The following is a 26,395-nucleotide window of genomic DNA, read 5'->3' as shown; positions in this document are numbered from 1 at the left end:
TAATGCAATTTTACGGAAGAGGATTAGGGCCAGGCAATAATAAAAAAATCAAACCATCTCGAGATTAAAGTTGTTAAATTTCGAGAAAAAAGTCGAGATAAAATGTTGAGAATAAAGTCATTAAATTATGAGAAAAAAGTCATTAAATTATGAGAACAAATTCATAATTTAATGAGTTTATTCTCAACATTTTATCAGGACTTTTTTTCTCGAAATTTAACGTCATTTTTCTCATAATTTAACGAATTTGTTCTCGTAATTTAACAAATTTTTTTCTTGTAATTTAACGACTTTATTCTCAACATTTTATCTCGACTTTTTTCTTGAAATTTAACAATTTTTTTCTCGTAATTTAATGAGTTTATTCTCAACATTTTATCTCAACCTTTTTCTCGTAATTTAACAACTTTAATCTCGAGATGGTTTTATTTTTTTATTACTGCTTGGCCCTAATCCTCTTCCGTAGAATTTTGTTCAGGTCCTCTGTACTAGTTCTTTTCACTTGCATTGAATCATTTGAATTGTATCATTGCTCATTTGTAAGAAGCTTTAGATAAAAGCATCTGCTAAATAAATGTAATAAATGTAAATGTAAATGACCGATGAGTGAAGGTCAAATGTCTCTCTGGCCAGTATCAGTATGAACTCTTCTTTTCCTCTTCTTCTATTCTCAGAATAAAACCTCCTGAAAAGGGGAAACTGTACACAGATGTTTCAGGTATGGAGTTTTCTCTGTGCATCTGTTAAAGGCTACAGTCAGGTGGTGTTAAGTGTCAAGTCATTATCACTCAGCTACATGTAATGGCTTCCTAAATTAAATTATCATACATGCTGATTTGCTGCTCAAGAAACATTTCTGATTATTATCAATGTTTAGTGCTGCTTAATATTTTTGTGGAAACCGCAATACATCCCGGACGAGCCCCCACTTGTTACGTGCCCCTCTTTTAAGTCTAGGGGTGAGAAGAGGAGTGTAACAAAAATAGTGTGGAGAGAATGAGAGAACTGCCGTCTCCAGGTCCCAGGGCAGATACAAAATGCTCAACAAAGCTAGTTTCAAAATAACAAAAAATTTATTAAACAAACTATGTTGATTAAAAAGTTTTAGGAGGGGAGAGGCCAAAACAACAAACAAAAGAGCATTCTTAATAAAGTTTTTAAGGGATAACTTGCCTACCAAAAGAAAACATAATAAAATACAAAAACAATTCCCTAACTCCCTTTCTGCATAAACACACAAGAAAAAATATGGTTCTTAAAAAAAACAAAGGCACCCACTTCCCAACAAAAACAAAAAAGAAAATATTTAAAGTGGAAAACTCTGTACTGCTCAGATTGAACTAAAGTCTCAGGAATACAGACGTTAGCTGAAACACTACACAGCTCAGGTACGCCAAAGTTAGCTGAAGCACACTTAACAGCTCAAATTGTTGTAAAGTATTAGATATACACGAGTTAGCTGAGACACTTCACAAGTCTTTACCTGAACACTACAGGCAAGGTAATATACACAACATAGAAAAACAACAGCCCTGGAGACAGCAGTTCTCTCATTCTCTCCACACTATTTTTGTTACACTCCTTTTCTCAACCATAGACTGAAAAGAGGGGCACATAACAAGTAATTTCTTTTCAGGATCATTGCTTAAAGGGTTAGTTCACCCAAAAATGAAAATTCTGTCATTTATTACTCACCCACCATCATGCTGTTCTACAACCGTAAGACCTTCATTAATCTTCGGAACACAAATTAAGATATTTTAATTGAAATCCGATGGCTCAGTGAGGCCTTCATAGGGATCAATGACACTTCCTCTCTCAAGCATTGGAGCATAAATGAATCAGTGTATCGAATCTGCTGTTCGGAGCACCAAAGTCATGTGATTTCAGTTTGACACGCGATCTGAATCATGATTTGATACACTGATTCTTTTATGCTCCGAATTTTCCTGAAGCAGTGTTTTGAAATCTGCCATCACTAAATAAGTCGTTTTTTTTTTGGCGCACCAAAAATATTCTCGTCGCTTTATAATATTAATATTGAACCACTGAACTCACATGAACCGATTTCAATATGTTTTTAGTACCTTTATGGATCTTGAGAGAGAAAGTGTCATTGCTCCCTATGAAGGCCTCATGGAGCCATCAGATTTCAACAAAAATATCTTAATTTGTGTTCTGAAGATTAACGAAGGTTTTACAGATGTGGAACAGCCTGAGGGTGAGTAATAAATGACAGAATTTTCATTTTTGGGTGAACTAACCCTTTAATAAAAAAATCACAGCATTTATTTTTGAAAAATAAGTCATAAATTGTATATTTACTGTGATTTTTGATCAATTTAAGGCATCTCTTGCTACAATATGAAATTTTCACAGAAAAATGTTCACACAGTAGTGTATTTCCAAGTGAAACAGAATATTCAAAGAGGGAAAAAAAAGGAGTTGATTGGATGCTAAAAAGTTGACGTTCATACTGTTGATAAAAAGTAAAACTGACTAAAATGAATCAATGACATGATCAAATTTAGAGGGTTGATCAAAAAGATGTAATGATGAATGATGCAATAAGACCAAGAATATGCATGTGTTTCATGTTGACTTTAGAAAATGCATTGAGGAAGTGTGTACCATTTTCCTTCTCTGGGGGTGTTATTTTAGAAATTGAAGATGATTTCACAACCTCTTTTTCTAATTTAGAGGATTTTGCACACCCCACACATTCATGTACCAAAGTGCCATGTTGGTGCATGGCATACTTCTCATCTGAAATCCACTAGTACCCTTGAGTAATGCAGCAATGTTTTAAACAGTCTAAGTACCAATTTAGAAACTATGACTATTTCAGGGCAACTGAGGTAATGTCTGTCATCCCTTCCTGTAACAGGTTTTCTTGGATAACCACAGTAAACACAGTGAATACAGACAGAGGGTACAAAGCAGTGAAAAAAAATAGTCAGTGGAAAACACGGCGGCACTAACCGAGCACACAAACACTAACAGGAAGGACACCTCTCACCTGACAAATTTAATTTTTCACATCCAGTGTTTTTTTTTTGTCCCACAGGGCACCTGTAGACATCTCCGGTCCGGTGAGCCGGCTGTCCAGTAAGAGGAGAACCAATCAGAACCCTTTCAGAAAAAAAGCAGGAAGTAGAGAGTGGGGTCATTAATCCTTGACCACAAAAAAACCATTGGGATTTGTGAGAAAGTGGAAGCCCGCTGAGCCAAAGTGCAGCTGATTGATTCACCAGTTTTCCAGTGGGAAAGAAAAGCATAACATAAATATGCAAAGGCTTATTTTTAAATATTACAGTAAAATGGAACATATGTGAAATGTCAGTAGGATGGGGAGCAAAGAGTTTCTTTTTTCGTCATAATAACAGTTAGAAAGCTTGACTATGATATTGACGGATATGTGATGTTTTACCCTTGAACCCCTCTGTGATTTATGTGCTTTACAATGAGATAACGTAAGGTTGTTTAAGTTTCGTTATGTTCTGTGGTACATCTGAGTGCACTTAGCTTAATAAAGAACATTCACCGTGTTCCTCAGATTTCTAATGGTGTTTTTTGACAACAGTGCTAAAAGTAGACATCCTTGTGTAAGCATGTAAACAACTCAAGTCATTAACATTCCTGTGCACAAATGGGCCTTGACACAGCAGTGGATACAACACAATCTTCCCTAGTTAGGCACCAGTCACCTTCTAGTCTACAAACAATATATTTTAGGGGATTTTTTTCATAAAAAATTAAAAAAATTGATAAAAATTAATGTTATTCCAAATCTGGAATGGAAAAAATGAAAAAGGTATTTGCAACACAGATAAACCTGTTATTTCAAGTTATAAAGTCCAAATTGTGAGATATAAGCTCACAATTGCGAGATCAAAAAAAAAAAAGTTCTGTGGTGGTACACTTGCATACATAGAACACAAAAGGAGAAATTTTGCAAAATGTTCTAGCTGCTCTATTTCCATAAAATGAAAGTGAATGGGGACAGAGGCTGTCAAGTAAAAAAAAAAAAAAAAAAGTAAAAAATGGCACCAAAAAGCACCATAGAGTTTATCCACATGTCTTCTGAAGTCATACAACAGCTTTGTGTGAGAAACAACACATAATTTAAGTCACATTCACAGAAAAAATTCTCCACTGTAACTTTAAAATATCTTTTGTGGAATTAAAATATGGTGCATGAATCCATGTGGCCACAAGACATTCAAGAACCAGTGATTTTACTTGATGTCACTGATGTTGTAGACCACTTCTAGGATAATTCAGTGGGTTTTTTTTTTTTTTGGAGTTCAACTTCCCCATTCAAGTTCAATGTATGGAAAAGAGCAGCAAGAATGCTCTGCAAAATAACAATGGATGGATGGATGGATGGATGGATTTTTTCAAGCATTCCATTAAACAAATTTTGTCATTTTAACTTTGCTGTTATTTTGAACATCAAAAAATATATATATATATATATATTGTATTCTGTAAAATCTATCCACCTAGCGACCCTGAACAGATCATTGGCAAGGTTTACATGTCAGTCAAGGCCACCTGTGAGAGGTTTACATAAAGCGGTCCTGGGGTTTTCACACCAGCTGAGGTGTTTCTCTAGAGATAGAAGGTTAACCTTTACAAGCAGTCCTGAAACGTGCTGCTGGACCAGTTTTTAAGAGGCTACAGATGTCTGAATTCACTAAGGTTTCACTGAGGGAAACTGTTTCCTACAGTAGGGAATCCTTTCCATTTATTTATATGCTTAATGCAGTTAGCAGACCTGAGTACTTAGGCTTGATGTCTTTATTAGAAAAAACAAGAGCCATTACAAAAGCAGACTACATCTGTGGTGCTCATAGGTTTACCATGCAATTCTAGCATTATTATGGAATTGTTCTGAGTATATTTTTAATATGATGCAAATGAAATTTAGCATCAAAACCATTTGCCCGTGTCATGACACTCAAGCATGTGTTTTTGTTTTTTTGTTGAGTGTGCACAATGGTAAACAGAGGCAAAGACCCATCATAATTCATAATTCAATCATAATTCATTCGATTTGGAACATTCTAAGGGGAGATGTCTACACCGGACGCGAGCGCGCAACAAAAGACAGTAGAACCCATTATAATCAGTGATGCTGTCTACACTGGATGCGGCACGATGCGACACAACGAATCCCTGACAGTAAACTGATGCCTCATTTTATTTATGACGTACTCCAAGCACTCGCGATACTTCTCATAGGAAGGACAAATGGATTTGCAATGGTCCAGCGTAGACAGCTTCTAGCTGTGCCAACTGTCGCGTCCTGTGTAGACATGGTGTAAGCATTTATAGAAATAATATGTAGCTTACCACTTTCCTTCACTGTTCTCGAACTGTTGGACGGTGTATCCGAACATGTCCTCCACTGGTCCACTGAATGACATCTTGTCCTTCTCATCCACATTGAAACATGACAACCATGGCAGCAGAACTATCAAGAAACGATACAATAAACAGACAACATATAACATACAGTAATGTATCTCACCAAAGTCCAAAGGTCAATTTGTCCATTTAAAGAAGTGTTTCCAAAGAGAAGATAAAAGTCATAATAATGATTAATATTTGATAACTAACACAATCTCTGTTTGGAAGTCTGACTCCAATTCATAATTTGTTCCATTGCCAAAACAAGATGAATGTAACAGAATAAGTTAATGCAATTATTTAGCTGTTTATTAATTGTTAAATATTTATAATGAATAATAATTTATGTCAGTAAATAAACACAAAAACTTTCCATTTCCCTGTTTTGTTTTGAGAGAGAGAAACTAGTCCCAGTTGTGCATGCCCAATTGTGTGGGAATGAAACATGCAAATTCTACAGGGAGCAATACACGCATAGTAGGCAGAGGAATTTCACAGAGCAATGTGGAGCAGCCGCCCTGACCTCTTGGACAATGTCCGCTTCACGAAGACCACCAAAATCTGTCTTTTAGTACTGTATATAAAAGGAGAACTAAATATAGTGTTTAAATGCTTCATTGTGCAGAGGCCACAGAGAGCCTTTTCACATGTTGTGTGCAACGGCATTCCAATCATGATTTATTCAATTCCAGGATTTGGAAGGGAATTGTGAAGATTAACAAATCCCTGTGGTGTTGAGTAGGTTCCTGAATCTGGGTGAGAACATGAAGAGACAGAGAGACAGAAAGCCAGTTGTACTCCCTAATGTCTGTTGTTGATAACAGTCATGTTCTGAGCTAATGAATGTAGAATAATATGTAGGGCTTTGGCACTTTGGGCTCACTGCTAATGTCATGGCTCCGAGAGGAAACAGAAAGGCAGTGTATGTCCTTGGGCAGGCCTCATGTAAATGTCCACTCAACAGTAATTCATATTTCCAGCTATGCCTCCAAACCCGGTTTCCACTGAGTCTTATTTCTGAGGAGGATGTGCATGACGGGCGACCATCTGAAAAACCAGACCGTTTATACACACACCACTATGATGAGCAAGACACACAACCAAAGTGTTTTGGAAAAGCAAAGAATAAAATAAGATGAATAGAGCTGTAGAAGAAGCTGTAGAAGAAGAAACATGTTCAGTTGAGACATGCTGACCTGTAGGCCTTTCTTGGCCTGAAGAACTGCTGCTTTGTTTTTAGTGAGATTTGCAAGTTAGATAAGCAGAACGAAATTCCTCTGTAATCTAGATTTAACCAATGTGTTTTGTAAAAGCTGAACATAAACATGAAGATGCTAAAGAATATGAAGGTGAAGAAGACTGAAGCATGAACATGATGAAACTGAAGACTAAAAACAATCTGAATATGAAGAAGACAGAGCTGATAAAAGCTGATAAAAAATAATCTGAAATTGAAGTCTTAAAAAAAAGTTGTTGAAGCTCAAGAAGGCCAAGAAGAATCTGGAGAAAATGAAGATAATGACAAAATGGATAATGAAGAAGAACATTCAAAAGACACTGATGAAGATGAAGATGACGAATCTGAAGAAGATGTTTAAGAACATGTGCAACAGAACAAATTTCATTTGCACAATAGTCATTTGGAAAAACAAGAACAGAAAGAAGAAGAGAGAAACTGAAGTAGATGAAGACAATGAAAAATGAAAAAGATGATGACAACAAAGAATAATAAGAGGAAGAAGTTGAATAAAGAAGAAGGAGAAGAAGAAGATGATGATTTTAAAGGATAAGCTGTAAAATTATCAAAGGAGATGCTAAAGAAAATCAATGAATATGAAGACAAAGAATAATCAGAGGAAGAAGTTGAATGAAGAAAAAAAAGAAGTTGGAAGATGATGATGAATCCTCATTGGACAAGATGATAAAAAACCACAATGAAGAAAATGAAGTAGAACATTTGCAACTTGGATAAAAAACAAATGTCCTCTGCCATTTAATTCACACGCACAATAATAAAAAATAAAAAAAACATGTTTTAATGTTTTGGAAAAGCAATAAAAATAAGACAAAGAGGCTGAAGAAGAAGACAGACAAAGACGACACTGAAGAAGAAGAAGAAGCAGAAGTGAAAGAAGAAGAAGAGATGTGCCAACACATGGGCCTTTCTCTTCCTGAGGGGCAGCTGTTTTGTTTTGGATCGGATATGCAAGTTAGATAAACAAAATGAATTTCCTCTGAAATCTACTGACTCTGTAAACAAAGACATAGAGAGCCAAAGGCAACTGGACAGCTGGTTTCCTCCTCGACCATGTCTATCTCCTCACAGACAAAAACACACACCATCCTCTAAACGGCCTCCTCTCTTAATTAAGTGGGTGTTTGTAATGTGTAGCGAGAGGAAAAGGCAAGACTTCCTGCTAAGGTTTAATGCAGGACGTGCTCGCAGCATACAGTGAGCTAGTGCTTTGCAAACACGCTACTAATCATACACACACAGCGCTTATGCAATCACAATGACACACACATAACTCTGAAACCTCAGGAAAACACCCTTGCATTAGATTTCAATCCTTTTTGCTGGATTCACGATAATGAGGAATGGAAAAAAATCATCCATTCTCTTAATAGACTTAACTGATTTCAACAGTATAGAGTCAATTAGGTGATTCAAGATGGCCACCAGCCAAAGAGGCCCTTTGCATTGATCACAAATAGGAAAGAGATGCTTAGACTGTGGATCGTAGCTCTACAAGAGAATTATTTACAGTCAAGATTCAGGTGTAGAGGGGGGTTTCTAACTCTCAAAGAGGGCCTGTTATATGCTTTTTTACATGTTCAGCTTTCTTTAGTAAGTAATGTTGCTGTTTGACCATGGAAAAGATCTGCCAAGTTACAAAGCACAAATTCAATTCAAAGGGAGTTATTCTCTATTAATAAGCTCTCTGAACTGTCTTGTTTGTAGTCTTGAGTTTTCTTCCGGGAATGAACATGTCGTAGTATCCCTCATTTAAATTATTCCCACCCAAGGTATAGGCAAAAAAGGGACATGGCATGGTTGAATTAGTAGTGTGTTGAAACTTCCGGTATGGTAAGGTGCGTGACATTTCTCAAACAAGCTCACAGTGGTTGACCAATCACAACACACTGGTCCAGCTGACCAATCAGAGCACAGTGAGCTTTTCAGAAGGAGGGACTTCATGGAGATAGAAACTAAACAGAGTGTTACTGACAGACTGGGTGTTTTTGAACATTGAAGGGGTGGATTCTGGAATCCACTGCCGTTCAATATATATCTTTTAAGCTATTAATCAGCATTTATATGTCTGTTAAATTATTTGAATGACTTCTTCAGTGTATGTTAAAGCATTTATTTTCCTCTGTACCTCTCACTGAGAGAAAAGAACATGTTATCAGTATGTTTTGGGGAAAGTGTCCTACTCAGAGCAGAGCTCAGATCAACTTCAGCCTTGAAGAAGCTGTGAATCATGTGTATCTGTGTATGTGCGCTAAGTGTTTTGTGCAGGTCCCTTTGTACTGGACAACTGGCATTCTGCTCGAGACCAGCAGACGCCACATCATGACCCAAAAAGTAGGGATGTCCCGATCACGTTTTTTTGCCCTCGAGTCCGAGTCATTTGATTTTGAGTATCTGCCGATACAGAGTCCCGATCCGATACTTAATAGCCTACATAAAAAAGAATAAAGAAGAGCTAAAAAACAGATCCAGGAACAGTGCTTTTCAGGTTTTTCAGGTATCTAACAGTTTTCAAATAGTAATCAAATATAAAATATCACTGCATATTATCTTTACTGTATAAAATAAATAAAGATTAATCATTATTGAAGTTACAAAAACTATTCAGTCAAGAGCAGTGAGTGATTTCTTTTTTATTTGTTGTTTGATTTAACATTAAATACAGGCAGCAGGAATAGTTGTTTTCCCTTTAAGACATGCACGATCCAGTACATATACTGTTCCATATGCGCTGTCTTTCTCGACTAATATACGTTCACTTAAGACATAACCAACTATGTTTGTTAGGATACTCGCTAGGACGGGCATGTTGACATAACTTTTGTATGAATGTGGCCGCCGAAGCGCAAGACTTGAAAGAGAACTCAGTATTTGCGCGCTGACTGGAATAAGCGTGTGCGCGCTTCGGATGAGCGCACACAAATCTTCTCACAGCGCGTGCGAGTTCTCTTTCGCATCTTGTTCTTGAAGGTTTAAATCAGCAAGGCTTAAACGAGTTAGTTTAAACACAGACAGCAACGTGTGCTGCTGTTCAGGTCTCACCTGCGCTCTATCAACACCCGGGTGATGACGGCCTAAATGACTGGACATGAGAGCAGACGGCACTCGCAGTTAACAGTTTACAAAGAGTGACTGTTTTGTCCACGCTTTCTGATTATCGTTGTTGTAACGTTTTGTGCATCCATCGACTGAAACATACATTATCTGAACTCTGTCTGTTTTCCATGTTGCTATTTTAAACAAACCACAATAGATGCGTCGTCATTCGAGATGGACCGCAGTGCAAGTGCGGTCTGTATGGTTTGATTTTTTACAGAGAACCGTTGCAGAGAACCCTAATACATATATATCCGGGTCCTGATCGGGAGGTAATGTCCGATTCCGATCGAGTCTGAAACCACATGATCGGGCCGATTTCCGATCACGTGATCGGATCTGGACATCCCTACCAAAAAGGACATCCGGTACCTAAATCTAGGGTCCCCCTCGTCATCACCGTGACGAAGGGAGATATGCTTCTATCTGTCCGCGTGTGGAAAATGTCTAATCTTGTCTATTTTTCTTAGCCAATCAGAATCATCCAACCTAATGACGTAGTTAGTCGACTCTGTTAGAGTATAATTCTTGTGGAAATGTGAATGTACGCAGAGCGGCCTACAAACTCCTTGTGAGACTTGAAGCTGACTTCTGCTGATTAAACTGTAGACTATTCTTCATTAAATTTTTCTTCAATTTATTATTTTTTTAAACTTTGACTCTGGTCTTTATTCAACATATAACATATAAACTGGTAGTAATAGTAGAGCCAAAAACACAAAATCAAGACTTTGTAAAAGTGCATAATATGGACTGATTGAAAAGAATGGCAGAATCCCTCCTAACCACTGAATTGAACTGAATTAAATATCTCAGAATAAATATCAATTCCACAATATCACAATATCAATTCCAATTAATTTGGGTATATATATATTTTGCTTATATAAAAGAAGTTTCCACTCAACCAAATTTTCTGTAAGAGATACAGGGTGGTTTTTCAGACTGATTAACTATTTGCAATCTCATGAGAAAATGTAACTATTTTGCATTTTGATTCGTGCAAAAATGTAAATTTTTTTAGAAAAAAGGTAAAAAGGTCCACTAAAACCTTTATATTGTACAAAACCACCAATTTGCCCAAAAAACAAATTGCCACTTGATGCCATAAAAAATAACTTTCTAAGAAAAGTAATTTGTTTGTAAATGTATTGTATATATTTTTTGCATGCCGCTTGTGAGAACAACTCAATAGAAACACACTTCCTTTTCTAGTCTTGCACTATCAAAAGCACTTCCTGCAAGTCTGCTAAATGTCTCAAATGTAAAACATGCGGTTTACATGTTCATTTCTGTGTAACAGGACATCGTTTCCAAATACATGCAGGACTAAAGTGTAAAAAAAAAAACATTAGCCTACACACAGCAGATTTTCTATTTCCCATCCAAAAATGGACAAAAACAATATGCAGACAATATACTAAAGAATTGTAGGCATGTTTTGATCTTTCTATTTGTTCCAAAGTTTTCAGAAAGCATGCATGACCTTTAATGCTTTCATTTCTGACATCTTTGCCAAACTATTATAACTAACATAGCTGGATGACACCTCACAATGACATCATAGTGACATCATCAAATATTATCATCACGCCCAAATGTTTATGGTACAAACCTTGGTATCCGTGGAGATGTGAAAAGAAAACTGGGAACACGTTTTGGATCTCTACAAGCTCTTTAAAGTGGTAAAGCTCCAAGCTTATATTGCAGTCAAGGTCAAAGCGTGTTAAGGTTTGATCATGTGTCATATATTAGTGCCAAAATGTGATTAATTGTATGAAGCTGTAGATATAGTCATCCAATGCTGGCAATGTGTTGGATTTATCTGTGCTAAGACTTTTAAATCAGCCCATTTGGCAGCGGTAGAGATGCGTGATTATGAGAAACGAAGCCTGGGTCGAGGCCTTGTCTGGCTCACACATGCTCTTTCATGACAAAGCAGATCTCAAGATAATCAAGTAAATGCGTCCTCATGCACACACTCTCCTTGTCGCTTTCTTTCCTGGCCAAAGGGGCTGATATATCTGAATGAATTTGAGTACTGACATGCACACAATGTCGGATACACTTCTTTGGGTTAATAGGTGCACTAAAATAACAAGATAGAATAAGAAGATATAATAATACATTATAAGCCAATTGTATTGTTGTATGTACCCAATATATCTTTCCAATACAAATGTGCTAATATTACAATTGTATAGTATTTTGTTTAAATCAGGGTTTCCAAAATGTGTGTTTGTGAACACCTGTGAAGAATTTACGACATGAATATTAGTATTGTAACATAAAATAAAATAATGATTAGACCTATAATTATTGAATATTTTTTTTATTTTACAGGACAATTTACAACAGATAATTTACAACAATAATATATTAGATATATTATATTATAGTTAATCAATAATATGATAATAATAGTAACTACAGGAGTAAAGTTTCTGAACAAACTTTGATGCTGGCCTGAAAATGCCTAGTCTGAATGTGTGAAGTGAGTGTAAAAACTTGAAGTGTGAAATAGTTTAGAGCAGCACTTCTCAAAGTCCGGACTCCGGTCCGGATCCGGACCCGGAGGGAATTCAATCCGGACCCGCCTCCATTTCGTATTTCAACAGCAGTAACTGTGTGTAAGGGATTAAAAATCTGGATTTCTTACTTTGAAAAACGCATGTCAAAATCATTTGTTTAGTGTTTGTCTTTTTGGAGATGGTCCGAAATTAAAGCGAAGGCGAGATATTTAAAGTTTTCCTCCGTGATTCGGTTGCCATGACATCCAGTGAGCATATACTTTTGATGTAATTGGATATGAGTCGCGCGACGCAGCGAGCGTTTGAATGGGTGTGGAGCAGTGGTTCTCAGCCTGCGGCCCGTCACAAATGTAAATGCTGCCCGCGATATGCTGACCACAATAATAATAATAAACAAAAATAGCATACAATTTATTTTTGTTTTAAAATTTTAATTAAAGTGAATTAAATAAATATAAATGAGCTATAATGCTTTATTTGTCATATAAAATAATTTTGGTGAGCATTTATTATTTTCAGACCTCAGGCAACGTAGGCTAATGACTCAATCACTCAGTTAACGAAACAAACACAAGTGCGCGCTTTGGAAGAATTCAAACAGTAGTTAGGCTAATTTTGTAAATTTAAGCCTCAAAATGGTCAAATTTGTTATTAAAGGAGAAAAGCTAAATGTGGAAGATAAAATGACACGACACAAGAAGAGTCGCAGCATCAGCAGCAAAGGTAAGAAGAATGGAAGAATCAGTTTGCTGTTAGGCCTAATGAGCGAGATGGGCAGCCTTCCTATTTGCTCTGTAGCAAAGTACTTGACAAGCAAAACCTACAATTTCAGAAGACTGAACTGTGAATTCGATGGTGTTTGATGTATTTTAAATCAGTAAAATAACCGCATCAGCGCACCCGCGGCTGGATGAGCCCAACTCTGCGCGCGCTCGCGGATTCGATGCTGCGCGAGGGATTGCGACGTGACAGAATGCTTGATATCGTCAGAGATTGTAATTAGCCTACAGTGCGCTCAATGTTGTTTGTAAAAAGAGCTGAGTAACATTTGCTTATTAAGGCGTTTATGTGATTGTTTGGTGACTATTGCGATGCTGTTGAAGAAAGTCATAAAGTCATACCGAATTAAATAGCAACTTAAAGTGATACAGTTTGTGTGTTCATTGAGCATTACTGATTATTATTGTAAAGCTAATGTCAGTAAGTTAGTTTTTATTTGTTATTTATTGTGTGCAACATCTTAGTATAATAATAGTAGTATCTGCTAATACCATAACATCAAATCTGATTGGTTTGCATTGGTGACGTCATATGCAAATTATATACGGACCGTGAGACCTGCACTTGGACCATTGTGCGGACCACTGGGAAAAAAGTTTGAGAACCACTGGTTTAGAGTGAGAGAGAGTTTAAAAAGCTTGAAGGTTTTGAGTTTGAATCTGTTTTAAAAACTCAAAGTTTGAAGCTTTTAAGTCTCTCAGACAAATTGTTTGATATGCAGCTGTTAGCATATTTGGGGTGGTTGCTATGGTGTTGCTATGTGGTTGCTGGGGTACTCAGGCTAGTTGCTAGGGTGTTGCTATGGGGTTGCTAGGTTACTCAGGGTGGTTGTTAGGTTGTAGCTATAAATGCTATAAAATGCTTTTTTTTACCCAATTAACTAATAAACAAATCAACAGATGAATTTGTTATTAAATTAACATTACTTGAGGCCCTACACCCAATTCACAAAAGTTTTATTAAAATGCAACCATTCCCACAAATGTAGTGCTGAATGCAATTTGCAATAATGACATTAAAGTTTATTTTATTTGAACACATGTAGCACCTTAATAAGTTGTATTGTGGGTGATTAGTAATTGAACATGAAATGCCACATGTGAAAGTGGCAAAACTCTATAGTGAAATTACCACACATCCACAATATCCTGTTCCCGAATACGCTGCCTTCAGATGTGTCCTCTGGAGGACCAGCATTTTATTGGCCTTGGAAAAGTACGCCCACAGAATGACATAATGCTCCCTGCTGGTTACAGAAGCTTTTATTCCAGTTTTCTCCGCACTAGCAGGAAGAGAGACCCCTGATCATGTTCTGTCAAACGCCCACCTTGTACAAACACTCACACAAAAACACACCCAGACACTCCCCAAAAACGCCGGTTCCCACGCAGATATTTAAGTGTCCAGCCACACGGTGCACAGATGCGCCAGGAATCCAGGCTTGCTCAAACATCACACAGAAATGTTTTGAGACTAAAAATACACAGCACGGGGCAAAGCGGGTCACTTCCGACATCTAAACCGAAAAATAATGGCCAGAGAATTGAGGGTAAACTATTGATGTTATGACATCCCATATGACAAAAAAATATTATTATATAAATAATAGGATATATATATATATATATATATGATATTCAGGATCTGCAGAGGCCAATCATCCAGAACACTGACATATTCAAATCCTGTGATCTCCGCAGTCAGAAAGAAAAATTAGCTATAAATTAGATGTTTTAGCAATTATTGCAAATTAGCTAAAATAAATACTGCTGCCCTCCATCCAAACGGAAAAGGTTATGCTGTCTATCTGCATCATGAGAATAAAATGAAACACCCCCTGTAGCTAATCACAGAATGTCACATGTATAGTGCGGCTCTGGAAACAGTTAGCCTGTTCTGCCTGTCCCGCTGGAGGGGAGTTCGATTCTCTGCAGCAGACATTATCCAGCTCACTTCCTGGAGCTGTGCTGAATGCCAACATTCTCTGAGACTGCTGTTTTACATGCTGCTGGAATTAACACTCCTACATCATGTACATGGACTGACTTATGTCTCTCAGCTGGAGTGGCCGTTTAAGTCAAAGCTTGTCTAGTTGTCCCGGATGGTACTTGATTCATGTGAGTTTGGGGATGAAGTCTTTGTAAAGGGCAAAGTTCAAGCTAAATATTATGGTGAGATTGGAAAAAAGCTGCAGTATTTTATAGACTGGCAGCAAATGCAAATATATGGTATACGCACACATTTCAGATATCATTCTACAGATACAGTAGCAAAAACCATTGATATGGCAAGAGAAATGATGATGTTTCTATGTAATGTGCCTCAGAGGCTTGATAAAACAAGAGCTCTGTGTTGTACAGCACATCAACATTATTAATAGGCTGAAAGATTTACTTTTCTGTGTCTGGAAGAAATGTTATTTGTTGTTGCGCCTAAGTGAAGATAATGCGATCATATTAGGGGCTTTCTTGCCTTTTCTTCACAAATACCCTGTGAAGTTCAATCACATGACAGATAAAAAAAAAGGCTCATGAAGACGAACATTGTTTAGCTTTCTCTTGCACTGTCCTCCTAAATACAGTCCTCTGTATTTTATTTTAGTAATATATCTTTAAATAAAAAGAAAAATAAGAACATTTAAATCGAACACGTTGTCATATTTTTTAAAGGGGAAGTACAATAAGTAATTAGGGAATAAGTAGGTGGATTCAGTCTTTTATTCAACAGTTCAATAAACAAGAAGTTTATATTGAGTTACATTTTAGACACAATATTGAGAGTTACTTGAGCCTTGTTTCCACTGAAATTACCCGGAGCAATTTGTCCCAGGAACTTTTTTCCCCCCCAGACCTATTGCTGTCTGTGTTTCCATCGCGATCTAAAGTACCGTGAAGATTAGTCCGCGACATAGGACTGTGTGCAACTTTCCAGTACTGGATTTCGTCCTCTGCAACAAAGCCTGAACCTCATCATCATTCCATTGATTGTAATTTTTAAACTCCATTGTTGATTCGTATAGCAAACAACTCTACTGCACTGCAAGCATCGCAACAGACTTTTAAAAAAGGTGGTTGAAATAAAATGCTTGGTGTCAACCAATCTAATGCTGCATGAACTCAGTCAGCATGTTCAACGCCCAAGTCCTACCTCCGAAAGTTCCTGAACTTTGAAAAAGTACTACCTAGTGAGCAGGGACTTTCTGAGGGGGAAATTTTTACCCAGAACTCCATTAAGACCCTGGTCCCTGTGGTCGAAACACACGGAGTACCACCCCAAACTCGCTAGTTCCTGGGAAAAGATCCTGCGGTGGAAAGGTGGTCTTTGTCTGCCAACGAAAACAATTCCAAACGAATAAATCCAGAATGAATCAGTGGTTTTGAACAAACTGGTTGAATTAATGATTCAATGGCTCATTCTTAAAAACAGAGGCTCAGTTCGAAATCCTGTATCTTTTCAGTAGGTACTTCTTTTAAATAATCAGTAAAAGTGATTTCTTCTCGACCATTAAAAAAGTACATTCTATATAGTATAAATGTATGTAGTATGAATGTAGTATGAATGTTGTCATTGTCATCTGACCTTCCAAAGTTAGTTGCATTGCTTCAATGCCTTCATGCAAGTCCTCTCCCGTGGCCTCATAGGATAGTTAAGTGTCCATTATGCGCACTTCACAATTTCACAAAGTAATAGGTTATTTACTTTTTACCCACTGTTTTATGAATTCTATGAATAACTGCCACTTGTTTCATTCCTGAATGACTCAGCAGTTTTTAACAAATCGGTTGAATGAATGATTCAATGACTCACTCATAGTGACTTGTCACCACCTACTGGTGTAACAATGTAACCTGCAGAAAGAGACCCTGAAAAATCATATATCAGCTAAATAATGATTCCCTTGTTACATTTACATCAGTTCTTTTTTACATTACAGCAAAAATAATGTTCAAAACATAACAGAAAACCAAAAGTTTACATTTGCTTAAAAACACGATTTGGTATTTGACAGTTCTGTCAACTGTTCCCAGTGTCCCAGCAAGCTCATTAACAGTGACACATGGGTGAAACAGCACCTGTAAAGAATCTGTTCGCTCTCATTATTTTTGTGCTGTGAGGTTTATGGCCTTTGAGAGTGAGGTCACCAGGTCATGTCCCTGGGGTCATGTTTTTTAGATGCTTCAAAATGTCTAGCTGGTTATGTTGAACATTTTATGGGAGAACGGATTTAGCCTGTAAAGTATCAGTACTACGGTGCTCATTTTGAGGGATGCTGCTAAAAAGAACAAGCACTTCTCAAACGGCTTTTGCTTTTCATCTGACATCACAAATCTCTCTCACTTTTCACCCCCTACCCTCTAACTGCCTGGCTCCTTCCTGGTATGTAACACCAAAACATTTGTCTCTGATGTGATCTGTGCTACTGTAGTTGACCTTTTCTATGGAAAGCTAGAAGGTATATGACAGAAATAAGAGAGATACAGTACAGTAACTTGTCTCCTGGCAGGAGACAATATGCTGATTCAGAATAAACGTGATTGCACATTTGCCATATCAACTGTGTCTCATATTATGGTTGAATATTGAAGAAATATAATTTACAGTATTTTGTTTCTAAAATGTGCTTTTTTACAGTTTTCATCACGTAAATGTAACTTTCAGGAAGTTGTGATGTTCATGATCATACAAACTTATACAAACGTCCTTAAATGATGCTTAATTTACCCAGTACTGTAAGCTCAAAAAACAACAACTGTGTTTTAAGGAATTGCTTAAAATCTAATCTCACAGCACAATCACTATAATTTATGTAGATTACTGTAGTATTATGTTGCAAGGTTTAACATATTTAGAGGCTGCTCTGTAAAATCTCTTTTACTGTAATAAGAGGCCATAGTCATATTATTTTATTAAATCTGACAGTGTGCAATGTGTTCCCTGCATCTATGATAGCTTTATGTTTTTGAAGGCAAAGTCTGACTTATATTAAAGATAATAAAGTTTTGAACTGTCTGTTTTTTTCTCATAAACATTTGAGGTTTGTACTTTTATGATTTTGTTGTTAGAGTTTTGAGGAACTATATAGATTTCAATGTCTAAGCAATTGAGGAAAAACTGTAAAATACACTAATTTTGCACTAGCACAAAGCAGGACAGGAAAATTAGATTTACTGCAGAGCTTCCCTGTATAGTTCTTACAAAGAAGTGCAAAGAACACAACAGATCTGAATGCTAAAACTAACAATGACAGGCTTCCAATTTCAGAGGTGTTACTTCCTGTGCATCTTTTTTGAAGTCAAAGTAAGTTAACGGTTGTTTCAAATGTGCGAGAAACTGTTAGATAAGAAACTGAGACCATCTTAAAAAAAATCAAAGATAAGCTAGAAAAGTTCAGGTTTGTGCACCATTGTCATCACTTTACCGAGGGTCTCATGTCGTTTCAAATTATTATGACTTACTTTCTTAAGTGAAAAAAAGAAAGACAAATATTTTTTGTCCACAGAAAAAAAGAAAGTCATATAATTTTGAAATGACATAAGTGTGAGTAAATTATGACAGAATTTTTATTTCTGTCATGACAACTCTCAGAGTGTTTAGCATGGAAATGGATATGACAATATCGTATATGTTTGGTCTTGCATGAATAGATCTGCTATGCTGCTGCTGTTATTGCTGCTACTGCTGCAATACCAAGTACAGGACTTGCTACTGCCAAAACGTACACAACACACTGCTGTGAGCAAGATATGCTGCTGCTGTACAAAACAGCATATATGAATTACCCATAGCGCAACTATACAGGTGGAGCTGGGTAAGGTGGAGGGTTTCTGCAAGCACACTGCACTGCTACAGCCAATGCTGACCAAGTATTTGAAGGCTGGCTACTGATACAACAGGAACCAATCAGCTGTGCCCTATAGAGAATGATGTGATTGCAAGCAGATTGAGTTAAGGACCTATCAGCCTGTGCCATCTAGAGTTTCATGACTTTGTATTTTTATGTGAACTGCCCCTAATTCTGGATAACAAACCTAATGTCATTCTATAAGTGCATTCGTTTTTTGGAGCGACTGGAAACGAAAGACATGATTTTCCTTACAAAGTCACTTGCAGATCAAAGTTGGAGATGTTTCTGAACACCAGGAAGCTAAGTATGTGCAGATGGGATGGAAACTTAAGTCAATGGTGTATCTGATGGATCATAGGAACGGAGCAGCAGCAAGAGATGTGCCAGCCTCCAGTTCACTCGCCCAAACAGTACTTTTCCAGAACTTGACAGCCTGGCACAAAGCGGATTGCAGGAACAGTTTTCCAGCAAGCAAGAATGTTTAAAATAGCCTGGAACCCAGAATACTTCCTGTGATCATGGCATAATAGCAAGAAAAACTAGCCTTATCACAACAATTAATGAGAAACATTCCAGATCACATGGTAGTCATGTATCATATTCAATGTGAATGTTTTCACAGTAGCTTGTTGAAGAGTTGTTTAAGTTGGAGGCTCACCAATGCAGTAATTATATCTATTATGATAATTTAAACTGAACTGCACATTCTGTGCCAAATAAGTGGTTTGCCAAACTGAATTGATGCCACTATGACATTTTCCATGATCAACCTGCTCTTGAACACCTCTTTTGAGTACCATCAACTCCAAATTTGCCAGGTCTGGAGATTGTTTCTCTCAAGAGCAGTACAGTACATGAACCATGTCTACTGTCTACAACCATCTTCTGCTATAATTATGAGTCAGAGTGTTTCCTTTGAGAGGACTGGGGCTTGTCTGCATGTAATGGAATGCCATTTTGAAGTTTCCAAGTATGGAAGAAGACGGTTCAAAGCAAGGTCTATTGGGAGATTTGAAGCCCTTGCCAGTAATTGCTCTAGATTTATAACTGTGGAGATCTTCATGCCAGCGAGAGGGGAGTGGCAGATGGCTAACTTCAGCCTGTCTCACTCTGCACTTGACCATTCATCTCCTAATGTCTCTATTTTTGGTGCACATTATTAAATTAGACGGAGAGGGTTGAAATTAATCTACAGTAAGCCATATTAGATGCGCAGGATAAAAACAAATCACTCGATGAAGTAAAACAAGGTTAATGAGTCTACTCTGAAGATGCCTTTCCGGGATAGATGACCCAAAAAATAAAATTCTGCAATGATTTACTCACCCTCACCCTCAAAAAAACTTTTTTTTGTGTTCCACATAAGAAAGGAAAGAGGGTGAGTAAATGTTGACATTTTCATTTTGGGTTGAACTATGCCTTTGAATTCAAAGTACACAAACTGTTCCGCTGTTATGAATCTCTTAAGCATTCGATGAATTCATTATTTATCAGAGACAGTGCAGGCGTTTTGTACATAAAGCACACACAGAAGGAATGCATTCCTATCAAAGCCTGGAGATAAACCGGACACGCCGTTTATCCATGGAAAAAAACTCTCAACATTCACAGAATTAACTTTAATGTATGCATTAGTGTGCAATATAGTAAAATATTAGTAATATTAGTTAAATATGAAAACATTAGTATAATTGTAAAATAAAAGTATTGCCCAGTATCGTAATGAATATTAGAAAAAAAAGTATTTTATTGGAAAAAATAATTGTATGCACTGTAAACCCGAACAGTACTACTAACTTATAAAGATTGAGTATGCTGCAATTAAACTCTGTTAAATCATTGATGCAACTTAAAACAATGACATTTTCTGAATGAGGAGTTTAGTTTTATTTTGTGTAGCTCAACATTTTTGAGCAAACCCTCATTTATTATTTTCAAGTTTATTGAGTGACATGAAGTGACATCATCAATGTGACATCCTTTCTCTTTCGTTTTCTGAAGAATCCATTCAAAATTAAACTGAGTTGCAGCAGATTTCAAGTTTCCAGCATGCTTTGCGTCACACTGTGTAAGTAGAAAAAATGTTGAATTTGAGTGTTATTTTGTGTATTTTCGCACAAGATTAATACAGGGGAATATGTGTTATTGTTTAATGTTCTTTTATTTTGGTATCTAAGTGTGTTTCTTTAATGTTGAAGTTTTGTAGGGTTACCATCATGGTGAAGAGTAGTATCTGTGGTTAGGTCAAGAATGGACTGCGAAACCTCAAAACTATATATATTGCATGTTGCTGTTGCTAACTAACACCTACGTATAAAGATTCATTTTTGAGTATTGTGAACTTATCGGGTTTTACAAACACTGCATCAAAATAAGTGAAAAATTAGAAACATTATGTATGGTAAACAATAGTTTTAAGTACAATGGACTTAAACATTAAATGCAAGTTCAGTAATTACAAATTCAGTTTGACTTAATTGTTATTTATATTTATTGTTTACTTTAAAAAATTGAGTTGCTTTACTTAAAGGGTTAGTTCACCCAAAAATGAAAATGTCATTTATTACTCACCCTCGTTCTACACCAATAAGACCTTCTTTCATCTTCAGAACACAAATTAAGATATTTTTGATTAAATCCGATGGCTCAGCCAGGCCTGCATAGACAGCAATGGTTCCTCTCTCAAGATCCATAAAAGTACTAAAAACATATTTAAATCAGTTCATGTGAGTTCAGTGGTTTTACCTTAATATTATAAAGCAACAATATTTTTTGTGCGCCAAAAAATCAAAATAACTTTTTAACAATATCTAGTGACAGGCGATTTCAAAACACTGCTTCGGAGGGTTATGAATCTTTTGAGTCGAATCAGTGATTCGGATCACCTGTCAAACCACCAAACTGCTGAAATCACTTGACTGGTGCTCCAAACCACTGATTTGATTCGTAAAGCTCCGAAGCTTCATGAAGCAGTGTTTTGAAATTGGCCATCATTAGATATTGTTAAAAAGTCATTATTTTGTTTTTGGTGCACATAAAATATTCTCGTCACTTTATAATATTAAGGTAGAACCACTGAACTCACATGAACTGATTTAAATATGTGTTTAGTACCTTTATGGATATTGAGAGAGGAAGTACCATTGCTGTCTATGCAGGCCTCGCTGAGCCATCGGATTTAATCAAAAATATCTTAATTTGTGTTCTGAAGATGAACAAAGGTCTTAGGGGTGTAGAACGACATGAGGGTAATAAATTACACAATTTTCATTTTTGGGTGAACTAACCCTTTAAATTTTTGGAGGTAATTGGTGTCTACAAAAATTAGAGGTATTCTCAGCTGATCGGTTTTACAGTATGGGAGTTTTAAGTAATTTGCGAGTGTGCACCATTTATTAACACAACAATACAGATTCAGAAATGTCATCATCAAAAAATACAAACAGAAACCTGGTTTCAATATGTACTTGTCCAATTAAGAAAACAGTACTGTTAGCAAGCTGATTATAACAATTATAATCATAATTCCACATCTCCAAAGACTCCAAATGACCCAATCTATATATATAACAGAGCTTTTTATACCATGTTCCACACCCTTACGTGAATATGTATGTCTGTGATGTCCCACACATCCATAGACACAAGCTGACTGAAAACAGATGCATTTCTGCAAAAACTCTTGCACGCTCATCTCCATTAGGAATTCATACAGCTTAAATGTTACCACTACAATAACCACATCTGAGTCTTTGGGGCTGTGAAGGAGACACTCTCATAGCCAAACATGGATTTTCTCTGTTGTCCACAAGGGTGCTGATCTGTAAATCAGGATCTAAAAGCAGATGAATGATAAGACCTACACTAACATAAAACCACCAAAAGGTATCATGGCTGATTGAGGAATGCTTCACAGTACCACATTAGCATGAATATGTTAATCATCCAGTATCTTGGTAAATTTAATGATATTTATACAGGTAATGACCACCAAGTGTGCTAGCCAATTGATACTGGACCAAAATCAAGTGCATGAATGAAGCAACGGTGTGATGAGCCTGCACCTAATGCAAGTCAATGTGAACTTCTATCTGCAGCTGCATCCAACTTAATTCCTTAACGCAGGTCACGAGCCTGTATCACATGCATTCCTAAGACTCTGAACCCAAGGAGACATCTGAGCTCTCTTCATTAGGTTAAACAGGGAGGGAACATTGATTCTGAAGTAGTGATTACAAGCTTGTCGAAATGGGAGGGCGTTCATGTGCAGTTTTTACCTAGGATTTACAATAATTCCAAGAGCATGTGTAGGCAGCATAATTCATCCCAATAGAGATGGTTTTGGACTTTATACTGACTCCTATTGGCTTGGATGTAAGAAGTTTATTTGCACTCTGAATGAAAGTTGCCATATAAATTAAACATAATAATATTGTTGTTGTTGTTATTATAATAACTAATAACTTTTGGTAATGTGATCCCAACAAGGCAGCTGATAATGGGCCGACCCACTCTATGTAGAATAAAACAGTTGTTTTTCTAGACTTTCTTGTAGATAAAAACTGCCGTCTTTATCTAAGTGTATATTATTTCAGTTATTTTGTTTAAAAATGATATTCATTTCTTAGTGTATACATTTTTTTAGGAAAAAATTATACCTTTTAAAGTGCACCTTTAAAATTCGCTATAATGGAGAATGCAGAATGTCAATGTAATGGTAATAATCAAGCAGTCTCAAAATGTCAGTAATCAAGAGATAGCCTATATAATATCCATTTGCTAAAAGTGCGTTGTTACAGGGAAACATTTTATAAAGGCTACATGCATGGACATAGTGTGCGAAGAAACCCCGCGTAAATAAGCGCTTAAGTGATGTTCTGTACGTCAACAAAATAAATAACAGTGACTTGTGTTCTGAATAGCTTGCTTAACAGACCGCATTAGGGCAAAGTGGATAGCCTAACATCAGATCATCAATAATACATTACATACATTATAATGTGGGCTATATGTATGGTCTTCGGAATATGCAGTGACATTTATAAATAATACGCACAGTTTCGCTCTTAGGTTTTTGACATAATAACACACATGTAACCGAAACCAGACCAAATAAAAAAAAACGTACCCAGAAGCGCCGCTAGTGTGAAATGATAACCTCCAGAAAGCATCTCTCCCGTTCCCTGTCAGAGCCTGGATACGAGGCTCCTTCCCTTGGAAGCGCGGACCCTCAAATGAGCAGCAGACAGACTCTCTGGAGGCAAAGACTCGATTCAATTACTCTCAGAGTTAGCTAGAGGGCATTTCCTCTGCAAAGTCAATGTCCATGTGCAAGTCTGCAGATCTCACACCTTATGTCTAAACTTAATCCTTGACTGAGTTTACAACGCGTATTTGAAAGCATGAGGGGTGACGGTGAGGGAGGGCTTCGCTGGGCAAGGGGAGGATTCTTCCTTATTCAAATTCACGTAGTTGAAATTAGCGAATGTGTTTGTGTTAAAGCTTTTTGGAATCAGTTATGTACCTATCATTGTCTGAAAATGAATTAATACTTTTTGTATTTTTCTTTATCACAACTCAAAATCTAGTATTCAGTCGTCTATATGTTAATCTTTTTTATTATAGTCTATTTGGCAAATTTTTTATTCACAAATGCAATTTGCTACTGTAAATTTTTCTGGTAGACTATGATTCCTATGTTTTGTCTTTGTTGAAAAAAAAAACCTTGTATATTAAAATATCACTAATAATAAATATGATTTATACTTATTATATTTATTATTATTATTATTATAGTTACAATTATTTGACTGGTCTAAACCTGTCATTAACTGCTCTAAGGTGGACATTAAATGGTCTAAACTAGTTGTTGATTTAAGCTGGTCAAACTTTAGAATTTTTGATTTCAAAGTATCACTTTTTGATAACGATACCATTATCATCTCTGAAAAAACGTGAATATGTGAAAGTGGTGATGTCATGCACATGTGTTGAGTCTATAGGCGTGTAGTGTTTCTTTACAAAATGACATGAGTAAACTCTGCTGTTGTTGTGTCTGTTCCTTATCCTCACTATCTTGCTAAGTCACTTCTGTTCTCAGAAATGCTGTTTTTATCTTGCTACAATGTCATCAGTGCTAGATACCATCAAAGCAAAACTCACTATAGTCATTAGTTATTCTGACACTAGTGTGGCCATAATTCTGCTTCATATACACTACCTGCTCTTCATTAAAGACTGAAGTAGCACCAAAGGGATTCTGAAGAATTCTTCCTGCAATAATGACATTTTCAGATGGCAATCGGTCACATACACAATGAAAAGTTCAAAGTGCATAGTTCCTTTGTGCCCTGTGTGTTTCTGACACAAAATCTAATCAAAAATTGAATCTCAAGAATCTCTAGAGAAAATGGCAGTTTACATTATTCCAGCTTCCTCTGTTCACTAGATCCTCCCAGAATCACGTTTCAGGAAAACACTGATTAGTGTTTTTTTTTTTTTTTTTGGTCTGTCTTTTAATCAATTTCCTACACCACACCCGTCTGGAAGGCAACCTTACATATCCTATGCATGTAAGACATATTCCATGAGCAGTTTATAGATATGTATATCCCAAACAAATCCCCCAGACTGAAGGAAATGAGGTAGTTTTGACTGACAAATATTTTGCCAAAAGGTCAAATAATAATAAAACAATGTTTTGTATGGGGCATTTCAGATCAAAACATATCTAATGATTTGTAAAGAAAATACATTCAATTACTAATTAGTAAATGCAGTAATGTTTGTATAGATCTATTGAGTTATTATTAAAAATTAAATGCAGACCGTGACTTCAGTACACCTTTTCTATGATGATATAACTCAGAACTGAAACCAAAAATGCCTGAAATTCTTGGGGAGAAAAATGGCCCAAAAGAAATATAATAATACATTGTATTAATTATTTATATTATTATTATTTATTCATTATAATTTTTTTATTTATTGAATAAGAAGTAAAGCATTATTTATTTTATTTTATTTTTACATTTGAAACATAATTGTAAATGATTTGGGAATATTTTTGTGGAGGTGAACTAGTGTTTAACCTGTAAATAAAAAAGCAAAACCTGGGAAAAGTGGCTTTAAACAGATCTTCCAAATTAGGTGTAACATTACTTCCCAGATATTGAAATCCGGACGTTGCTAAATGAAAAAGGGGTTTAAAAGTGGCTTCAGAGGATCATGCATATATAAAACTTCAGATTTATACAAATTAGTTTTATATCCTAAAACAAATCTATATTTTTCAGTTACTGTGTGAATCATGTCAGTTGAAGTCTCAATATTTTTAAAATATAGCAGAACATCGTTGTATAGAGTGATATTGTCTTGGTTACTATCGTATCCTCCATTGCCTGAAGGAGGGAATGAGACGTTGTGTCGATACTGACACTAGAGGTCATACTGGAGCCCCAAACACCCTCAGAA

The 26,395-nt window shown here is 36.4% G+C and overlaps 1 protein-coding gene across 1 annotated transcript in view; it reads right to left on the bottom strand.

The window, feature by feature from the left end:
- Nucleotides 1–24,280, bottom strand: part of itga1 (integrin, alpha 1) — a 56,808-nt gene extending 32,528 nt beyond the window's left edge. The window contains exons 1-3 of the mRNA XM_067398179.1: nucleotides 24,051–24,280; nucleotides 5,359–5,479; nucleotides 3,020–3,132 (exon numbers count right to left, since the gene is read on the bottom strand). Coding sequence (XP_067254280.1) covers nucleotides 3,020–3,132; nucleotides 5,359–5,479; nucleotides 24,051–24,093 — 277 coding nt within the window. The 5' untranslated portion in view covers nucleotides 24,094–24,280. The remainder of the gene's footprint in view (nucleotides 1–3,019; nucleotides 3,133–5,358; nucleotides 5,480–24,050) is intronic.
- Between the last annotated feature and the right edge of the window lie 2,115 nt (nucleotides 24,281–26,395).

The sequence above is a fragment of the Chanodichthys erythropterus genome, chromosome 10 (genome assembly GCF_024489055.1).
Source record: "Chanodichthys erythropterus isolate Z2021 chromosome 10, ASM2448905v1, whole genome shotgun sequence".
Lineage (NCBI taxonomy): Eukaryota > Metazoa > Chordata > Actinopteri > Cypriniformes > Xenocyprididae > Chanodichthys > Chanodichthys erythropterus.
Note: the sequence above shows the minus strand (reverse complement) of the source record. Positions and strands in the feature narration are given on the sequence as shown.